The 10,957-nt window shown below is 32.1% G+C and overlaps 1 protein-coding gene across 2 annotated transcripts; it reads left to right on the forward strand.

Moving 5' to 3' along the window:
- The first annotated feature begins 3,303 nt into the window (after nt 1-3,303).
- Nucleotides 3,304-7,764, forward strand: LOC108723475 (uncharacterized). 2 transcript variants are annotated; one of them, XR_001936644.1, is made up of 2 exons: nt 3,304-3,656; nt 5,636-6,206. XR_001936644.1 is itself a non-coding variant. In XM_018449275.1 (2 exons), exons 1-2 carry the CDS (start codon nt 3,517-3,519, stop codon nt 7,441-7,443), a joined length of 384 nt encoding a protein of 127 aa, XP_018304777.1. In that variant the 5' UTR covers nt 3,304-3,516; the 3' UTR covers nt 7,444-7,764. The 2 variants fall into 2 exon arrangements, 1 of the variants encoding a protein (XP_018304777.1); XM_018449275.1 differs by lacking the exon at nt 5,636-6,206 and adding an exon at nt 7,200-7,764.
- Nucleotides 7,765-10,957: the final 3,193 nt, after the last annotated feature.

The raw sequence follows: 10,957 nt of genomic DNA on the forward strand, positions 1-10,957 counted from the left end.
ACACACACACACACACACACACACACACACACATTGTCTTCTTACGCTACGTCGTACTTATTATCTTGATATTTCTTCGTATTTATTCACGTCAGTTGCTTCGTATTCCATTTACATAGTCTAGTTTATGCGCGTAACTCGCGATTTATCGTGCTTTTCTATGATGGACGTACGATAAATAGCAATCTTTAGTCTGAGAAAGTACAAAAGTACGAATGAAAATTTTTCTCGGCTCGAGAATAGCTCGCTATTTGAATTTAAAATTACTCGATTGAATTGGAAATGCATATATGGCTGTACGGGAAGCATTTTCTTCGCGACTTGCATGAATTTCTAGTTTTATTTATATATTTTTTTACATAATTTGTTTGTGTGATAACCGTTGAATTAACTGTTGGCAAATGTAGCTAAGATTTGTTATAATATCTATGGAAAAAATCGAATAGCGCGATACGATATGAATTCTTGGCTAATGCTTAGAACGATGAACGAATAAATCAATTTCAATTTTCAGATATAATAAAATTTCTCTGATTATAAAGTCAATCAATGTAGAGCGAGATAACTCGAAAAGCGTTGGGGAAGATTATTATCGAAATTATAGATTTCAAAGCGCGGATTTGCGATATTTTGTATAGCATCCACGATTGCATATGGGGATCAATGCATACGTACCATCGCCGGACGAAACTACCGACAACCTGCGATCAGAAATGCTAGTCGCAATTACTGTCATACTAGATTTAGTAATTGGTGCCGGCATTAAAAACGACGCCCATCAGCATCGGCTTAATATTTAATGTCCGGCATTGTTTTAGGTACCTTCGAACTACGACCGTTTTTGCTGCCGCACACTCATACATTTATACTAAAAAGCACATGTTTGAACAAGGCACGAATAATGAAATAACTGGATATTTGTAGTAAATTGTCAAAGGCAATCTTGCCTAATGTTTGCTAACGTTCGCGTTGTGGGAGAGAACATGTGAAACATTAATAACACATAACGTTCGAATTTTTGCGGAACGATATTTCGGCGCTTAAACAGAGAAAGGAATCAGAATAACAAAGGAGATATAATTAAAGAGCATATACGAGTGAAGTGCCGAAACGATTTAACGAGCGGCGAAAATTCGATAAATGCGTATCGCTCGACTCTGTGACTCTGTCAATAGCGATTAATCTACAAATCTACATTCTACGTGATATTACGAATACTTCGTAGATGTAAAATATGGATCGCGTATCACTGACATCACTGTGTATTATTGTGAATTTCGAAAGTTAGTTCTCTCAATGTGGCTACACGAGAGAAACAATTTGAAATGATCCAAATTTTTTAAAATTAATTTACAATAAAAGCTAACATATTCGCACAGCGAGAAAGGGGAGAGTTAAGAATTTTTTAAATAATTTCTGACTTGAGCGCACTTGAAGAACACCTTGTATTAATAGGTGCTAACAATTAAGAAGTATTTAAATAAGTTTTTTTTTATACTCTTGAATTAGGAAGATTGAACAATCTTCTCTAAAAAACCGCCGAAAAAAATCACTTTTGTAAAAAAAAAATGCGAAATAATTGTGAAAGCTTTATGGGCCGATTTGCGCGGGGCTTTTTAACTAGATATACATAGTATATATAATTAGAGCACGTAATAACGAATTAAGCGATTAATCGATTAATATGTATTATACTCCAAAATGAGTACGACTGATTGTTAAGCGTTGACTTTGGGCACTCGCTGGGATTTAAGATAAGTCGATCCACACCGTTATAATCGCTAAGAAATGTCTCTCGTGTGATCGTCGTCGTTGAATGACCGGTAATAATCGTCATGTGATATTATAATTTTGAAATCAATGATGCACCGCGATACTCGGCTGTTTTACTCGAATGCGTCTAATGTCAATTTTTGTTTTATCTTTTTGTTGTTACGCGTGATATATCGAGGAACATTATAACAGCGTTTTTACAATGAAAAAGCCTGGCCGAAATCACCTCAAGAAAATAATTAATCGACGGGCTTAAAAAAAGATGAAAATAATAACGAGTACGAGTTCGTAAATAGATAAATATAAAATTATTGAATTTACATTCAAATTCGATAGAATTCAAAAGCTAAATATAAAACAATGAAACAAATATAACCGTATTTACTATATATTATTTTATCGAACGTAAAGTCATTGGATTTATTGCGGACAAATCTACATGACTGCATGTTGGGTTCTTTGTAAAACAAGATTTAAAAAAATTTTTTTAGATTTATAGATGTATATTCTTATACTTAATTGTTTGTATAAACCTATTTAATTACGATTTTATTCTTTTCTTTCTTTATACATTTTATTAGTATCCGAAATGAAATTGGCTCCAAAATTGCGCGGAATTTATACTGCATACACAAACCTATATATTTTCTTTTGTCTAAATCAGAGTTCATCTTTTTGGAAACCCGCATCGACTCAGACTGCTTCAATTGAAAACGCTGAACAATATAACATTGTAACATAGAATGTACGTAATCAAAGTGTGCCATCTCCAAGCAATTTTCAGTCGATATTCTGCAAAATTCGGACGAAGATTATATCACAGAGAGCACAATAGAAGTTTTATAAGAGATGCGATTGCTCTGTGAATTATAAATAAGAAACAGTTCTTAAGCTTTTAAAGATCGTTCGCCCATGGGAGATATAAATATCAGGGATAAGTCCTACCGCCACTAACCTTCGTTTCTCCATTGCTCGTTATCCTCGAATCGTAAATAATGAAGCCACTTACGTATTTTAATTCTTTCCTCCCCAATAACCTTATGCAAGCGGATGTGCAACAAAAACAATAATTAAGATATCCTTATTATTTTATAAAACTTAATTTTTATAAATTCATCTATATATCTATTAAATATAAAAATCGTAATTATTATGTAAATTTATTCTACATAAAGATATAATGACTAATGAGATTTTAGAATTTATTGAACAGGTCAACTTTAAGATTGAAAGTAACGCTGATGCAATCAATAAAACAACTAAGAGAATTAATATTCATGTCTGTTACTTCCCATAATTAAAATAAACAAACTAAAATGAAACATAAAAGTAAAAATAAGTTTATAAGAATTTTGTTAGTATATGGTAGTTTGTCCCTCTATTTGTCACTCTGTTTTTTTTTAATTACAGATTTTTTAATTACAGACCGTTGAAATGATTTGAATTAATATAAAATGTGACATAGAAAAAACAATATTTTAATATTTTATATATTTGCATTTACTATAAATAAAAACACAAAGCCTTTTTGTTCTAACTGAGCGTAAAAGAGTTAATATCAAGATAATCAATGCTACTAATGTCATCGCAATTAATAAAAGAGCGTATGTGTAAAATATAATTTCAGTATTAACAAAATATATTCATCGGTAAAAGCTGTTAAGAGATAACGATACGTTTGGAAAACTAGGCGAGTTTGACGAGGTAATTGCAAATGACGATTTTCCGTCCATCTTATAACGTATGATTTTAACGAGGACGATCGCAACGCGAAAACGATCACGTTCCAGCGAAATTGTGCACGAGCATCGTGTATACTTGATACATCCCTTTTATCGACTTCCACCAAAGGATATCCCGGCAAAGTGCCGCGCGCCGTCAAGGTACGACGATAAAAAAAGAAACACAATTGCTATGCATGATGAATCTTGCATCTCGACGTCATTCCGGGTGATTTTTTATTTCGGACATAATAATTATTTAACAAAGACAAAAATTCTCTAAAAAAATTTTTTTGAATTTATATTAATTGAGTGCAAATATCCTTCCGCTCTCCTCCTGTGATTTTGCCCAGAGAAAGTAAATCACTAATTAAATAATCTGAAATAATTCCTGTATATATAGGGTATTTCAGATGCACCACCTGCTAATGGCAGATTCCTGAAGCCATTTTGAGATGAAAATTCTGATACCAAATGTCCAGGCATAATAAATTATTAATAAATATATTTTTAACATAAGTATCAATAATTAGAAATATCAGTAATTCTGTCTTCGCTTACGTAATATTTATATCGATATTAACAAGAGACAACAATTGGCTTTTACTTTTAACACTTTGCGTTGTACCACACCTGAACGCACAAATTTTTGACGGCATAATTCGCTAACTTTAAATGATTATAATTAAAAATTTATTATAGTCTCGAGAGACATTTTAGGATTAGAATTTTCATTTCAAAATGTCTTCAGAAATCTGGCATTAGCAGGATAGCAGATAGTACGTCGAATTTGAAAGACCCTGTATATACTTGCAAAAAATATTAAGTACTTAATTTATATGAATTAATAATGCACACATGAGTAATATTGTTAAAGCACCTAAAGGAAGTACAAGAATTCTTAATTTTAATTCTATAAAAAATGTAAAAAGTTTTTTCGGACCATAAAATAAATGAAGTGATTTATTTTATACAGATATTACAGTTTTATGTTATAATATTTTTTGTAATATCTCATAATTGTTTTTATATATTATTTGCGTTTAGCAATATCAATTAAAATTATTTCTTAATTTATATTATTTTATAATTAAAATTATAGTATGTGTATATAATAATACTACGATTGTAAAATCTACGATTATAATTTGAAAGATTAAATGAATCGCAATCCAATTAATCTGTGATTTTTTATTAACTATATAATTGATATATTTTAATACGTTGCGTTCTCTCTCTCTCTCTCTCTCTCTCTCTCTCGTATAAGAATCTATTCCTTGTGAACACAAACGTTTTAAATAATTCTATCTAGTACGATCATTGAAAATGGTTGAAAGTCAGCCGAAACATCCGGAAATCAAATTTGCGTTACATTTATAATGATAGGTTAAAATATACAATTTATTTTGTTATTATAGCGCAATTATTTACTTTCACTTTTATATTTTGATATATTTGAAATTTGGCATATATGTATACTGAATAGTTTTTATGCTCTATATATATATACATATATCTTGCTTAAAATAATATTCTAAAATAATATACAACCACGAATATTTTGCGATACGTTATGGAAATATTCATTAATCCGGATGATAATAAAAAATTGGTAAAATTTCGTCGATAGAATTTGCGCGATCGTTTCTTTTAAATTCTGAGATAAAATCACATTCGGTAGAGGATGATTGAAGACGCAAGGGACATCTTGTGCATGCACGAATTACACACACACGCGCGCGCGCGCGCGCGCGTGCGTGTGTGTGTAGAGTTAGGTTTAGAAAACGTTGATTGCCAGGTACGCCGTAGGCTAATAAACAGGAGACGACAGAGAAGGCGGTATTCGTGCGTATCGGCGCATTGACGAATATTTTGCGGACCATAGCCTAGCAATTAGGCGATTTCACAAATCGATGTTATATATCTGTACCTGTACATGTGTAAGAAAGAAGAAAAAGAAAAAAAAAGAATAAACACGCGTCACTGGCCCCGGGATCAACCGGGAATTTCCTTGTCTCTTTCCATGAATATATCGTACTTGTACCAATGTTCCAACACACCACATAGAGATTTAAATAGCGATTAACTAATATAATACACCGATCAAGCGGAAGTACGACATCCTGTTAATTTCCCTTAAGGCAACGATTTTCAAAGTTCCAGCGCCATTCCTGATATATGAAAAAAAGAAAGAAAAGAAAATGTTGATAAATTTTCTACGGTTTTTCCACGAATTTTTCCACAAGAAGGAATTCCATTCCCTCTTTTAAAATAATTTATATGCATATATTTATCTTATTGTTAGTACTTATTCTATTCAACCCAAACGTGATGATTATTACTCGAGAACCGTCTGGCTTTTGCCCCTCGGAAGTGAAAGGCCGGCCTTCGGAAAACGCTGCCTTAATATGGCTTTTAGATGTGCGACTACAAGGGACTGTTTCGTGCCGGAAAGTTTTTAGGATCGATAAAGTCGACGTGCCGTCCCGTCCTTCTCGTGATTCACTTTTGGAAACGATTCGTGGACATATTGCCTTGCCGTATTAATGATAAGTACTTGAGAAAACATTTCGAGCGACAATGCGAATTACAAAAATACCGAGCCTCACGAGATTAGTTATGATATTGTACGAATAAACGTCGAGAGAGAAATCGAGCGAATTAATAGATGTTCCAATATTATAATAATAAAATATTCCCGTTTAACGTTTAACATGCATTGTAATTATACATGTAGTATATAAAAGAAATTTCATAAAGAAAATCAAAAGTAGTATGTAACATGTGATAATTAAAGAAGGATGGTTTTTTTGGTTAAAGTTGTAGAATTTACTAAGAAATATTGATATATATATATATATATACACCCAAAAGTACGCGCGCGCGCGCGCGCGCGTACGTACACACTTATATACATATAAATATTATGTTAAACACTTTAAATTGTTCTTCCTTCTTTCAAAAAAAGCTGATGCTTAATATATTTTTTTATCAAAGCAACTATAAGATTTATTTGCAAAAAGGACTTTTTCTAGTTATAGAAATCCTTCATACATATATTAAAAGCTGTAATAAGTGCAAAAAGTATTCATACAAGGAAATTTTTTTATAAAAAAAGTTTATTTGTAGAAAATAAACATTAAATAATTAGTAATTTTATACAATGAATAACATTCTATTCTAACAACGAGCTTCGCGTGTATTCCTGATTTTAGAAGCTTCTCGATTGTATATACTTTTAGTATGAATATACTTTTGGAGCATCTAAACAATTTTTAATTTTCGCTTATTTTTAAGATGATATATTTTCTATAATTAATACACATCTTTTTAGTATATATAATTTTGAGAAACGTACAGTCTATTTTATTTTTATAAATATGTAAATTGTTAATTACCCAGCAAGATATATCCGAATCGATGTCGAATTGATGTCGAAATCATTATATTGATATCAAAATGATTCGTCATTAATTCAATGAATTATTTCTCACCGAATAATGTTTACTTTTTAAAAAGTTTAATGTTTACTTTATAAAATATGGTTTTTTTTAAATACATTTTATACTTGCTCTGTATACTTACGATTATCATTAAAACATTGACTCGAGAAATCTTTTAGCTACTGGAATTTACAATTTTAGATGTAACTATAATGTTCTAGAACTTACCGTGATTTCTTCTCGTATTCTCGTATGCATCCAGTCGAAATGTCCACGAATCGTCAACGCTACATCCGGAAGCTGATCCGTTGCGACCTATCTTTTTCGTCTTTTTCGTCTTTTTCGTCACTGACGTCGAAGCGACATACGAATTTGAAGCCTGCGAAGAACATACACGTGTTTACGAAATTGCACTGGATGGACAATTGTTCGTTCGACGACAGAAACGGAAGAAAGAAAAGGGAGAAAAATCATTTCGACAGTGCTCCGTTATTGTGAATATTTGAGGGAAAATGCGAAAAAAATGTTCAATTTTTGGACACCAAGTGGAGGACATCCACGTGATTACATTAACGACGAGAAATAATTCGACGTGTTAGTTTCTTACGATGTTTTTATCTCGTGTATTAGATCTTTATATATACATATATGTATAGACCCACACACGTACGTATACAACACATACACAAAAATGCAAAATACATACATGAGCTACGCCCCCATATAGCGTGTAACGTGACGTATTTACATATGTGAATTTTATCATTTTACTAAGAACGAATGTATGCCGTGTATAATTAAAGAGGAAAAAATACACATATATACATATATAGATATGTGTGTATAATATATAACACATATACATGTATATACATATATACATTTATATATAAATGGCTCCCGCGCATGGCGTTTTATTTCACGAGATACTGAACTTTTTCAGATTATCACGACCCAGTAAAAAATGTAATTGTAAAGTGTAATCAATAAAGAATTTTGCCTAATAATCCGAGGATGTTTATCACCCGGTGATATAAATATATTTAAAGTCGATCTATAGCAAAATTTTAAATCATAATATATTAATAGTTATATCGGTATACAATTTGAACTTGACTGAGTTTTATTTTATTGTTAGGTATTAAATGTATTATAGTAATAATCATTACGCTCACTTTATTGTGTATGAAATGCAAAACGACATTAAGTTTTTTGTATATACACGGCATCGGAAAATAGACTGAATGAAATTATATCGGCATTAATCTTGCAAATTGTCGAATGAGCATAATACTTCTTATATCACGACATATTTAATATTTAATAAATAGAACTAAGTGAAGAGAGAGTCATATTGCTATATTAATATCTCGATTTGAAGAATATTGTTATAGAATTTTTATAATTAGTAATAAAAAAAATATGTATAATTTTATATTTACAAAATATTTAAATGATCTACAAATTATAATTTATATTATATTTTTTAAAGCAATTTAGCACGTGATTTAGCACTGCGACAGAGAGAAATCATGCAGAGAGAGATCATGCCGGTCTTTTTCCCGTTACCGACGTTACCGTCGAAATCGCCCGTACATTACGTCCATGGTGGTCGGTGTGGTCGGTGCCGTCGGTGCCGTCGCCCGTAATTCTCTGTGGCTGTGCTATGATTTTATCGACAGGTTCAGAAAATGGATGTAGCTACGTAGTTCGTAGTTCCCAAACCGAAAATGGATGTACTCAGAGGATGGAATCCATTGGCCGGTATTCATAGTCAGTTCTTATATTCAAGACCGTCTTAAGTACGATCTTAAGAAGTCACGAACCAATCAGAAAACTGCATTAGCGTCTTAAGACACTACTTAAGACGGTCTTGAAATAAGAATCGACTATGAATACCGGCCATGTAGGCCTATTCTGTAATTTTTAACGACAATTTTACTAGCTAGGGATGTCGTTGCGCAGGTATTTTACATGGTGAAAAAACTGCGCAACGACAATATAACGATACCGAACTGTCATTAAAAATTACAGAATAGCCCTAATGGTGTCGGAAAAGCGCTATATAGAAGAACTGATCCGAACACGCCTATCGGAGAAAACTGTGAACTAGGATATTTTTCAACAAGTCTTCACACGTATTTCGTATGCGCGGGAAAACGTGTTACGTCGTGTTAAGTGTTTGTGCATCGTAAAGTGTTAGGACAATTCTTATGCTCAGATCCTAACGAAGTATAAGATTCCAATATTTCTTGTTGACTTTGATTTGGTATGTATTCAATAAATAAATATTAAAATTCGTGTATAGAAATCATATTTATATATAACAAATAATATTAAACTTGAGGAGAAACTGCTGTTTAATCCACTAGACTAATGAAATTCGACTTTGTTCCTTCTTATTAGAGAGTAATATTTTATTAATATTTTTTAGATATTTGTCCAAATATGCCTAATTGCATAGTTCCTTATTGTAAATGTGGAAGTAGTGGAAAAAGTCTATTTGCACCACGAACGGTAAGAGAAAATAAATAAATATATATATATATATAAATGTTCAATTCTCTTTATTAAAAATACCTTCGTGATTAAAAATAAATGAAATTTCCACATCAAAACACATCGAAATGTAAGTTAGCAAAATGTAGGTTAGAGAGAGCGAAATGTATGTCACGTGACAGTCAATACTTCCAACTTTTCCCGCAATGGCGCTAAAATCACATCTCGATTTTCCATGGGATTTTCCGAAACCGTGTTTCGAGCCCATATTTCATCCTCAAGCTTGATCTCCTTATTACTCCGTGGGTTCATGCACTAGCTTAAGACCATCTCGAATCTTGAGCACCGTCATGGATTCCACCCAGAGAGTCGATTGTGGATGTATTCCGGATTAACTTAGCTTATTTTTTCCTTAGATGTTGGCAGTTCTGTAACTAAACCGAGAAGTGTTCCGAACCCATTGAACTCAACTACTGGCTTCTATTGGTTACGAGTTATGACAGCCGACGGGTTCGGAACACTTCTCGGTTTAGTTATGGAACTGCGAACATCTAGAGGAAAAAATAAGCTAAGCTAACCCGGTTCGGAATACACCCTGTGTATCTTGAAATGAAGCGAAAATTTCAAAAGTGAGCAAATTTACTAATTATTGACCAATTAAATTATGAGTATTCTAGTGAATTTGTTCACTTTTGTAATTTTCACATTATTTCGAGATACGAAGGCTGTGTTGCAAATTTACCGTCAACACTGAAAATGCAACAGTTTATGTTACATGTACTATACATTTTCAGCACAGGCATTCAATTTTGGAACATAGCCATAATCTAGAGTCCTAGATTTATCAGAGAGACGCAACCGGTGTTACGCATTCTGATTCGCTGTTGCAATCACATGACTTGGCAACCATTTATAGTACTAGTGACATATTTCTATTTCATTTTATCTATACATTCTATCTCACTCTATCTCATTCTTGCTCTTGAACAGTATCCATGCTGACTAAATTAGGTCTGTTCGCGTTGCTTGCACTTTTGGCACTCGGCATCTTCGCTTTCTCTCTTTTCAAGGCCAAATATATATCTATCTCATTTTAAGTGCAAAAATATTTGGGGATTTCATGCAACGCGAACAGACCTATTGTGATTACTGATATTATATAGAAAGCCTGATTACTTGTTCGTTAACAGTAGATATATATGCTTCACAATTATCATTTTTTTCAATGTTTCTTGAATGTAAGAACATAATACTGCAATCGTACCTGCAATTATACAATATCTTATCTTCAAACATTTCTGTTTTAATTTACAAACAAGCAATCACAAATAACTTTAAAATTACTTCATTTCAAACAGTTGAAATACTTCATAGATTAAACCATATGAAATTCTTCTATGTATCATACAGAATTATTTATCTCAGTAATGCAATATTTTTTTTTAATTTCAGGAATAATTTTATCGAGAATTTTTACCATCGAGTAAAGTTTTACTCCGTTAACAGCAGTGCAAATTAAGA

The sequence above is a fragment of the Mycetomoellerius zeteki genome, unplaced genomic scaffold (genome assembly GCF_001594055.1).
Source record: "Mycetomoellerius zeteki isolate Tzet28-1 unplaced genomic scaffold, Tzet1.0 scaffold241, whole genome shotgun sequence".
Classification (NCBI taxonomy): Eukaryota; Metazoa; Arthropoda; class Insecta; order Hymenoptera; family Formicidae; genus Mycetomoellerius; species Mycetomoellerius zeteki.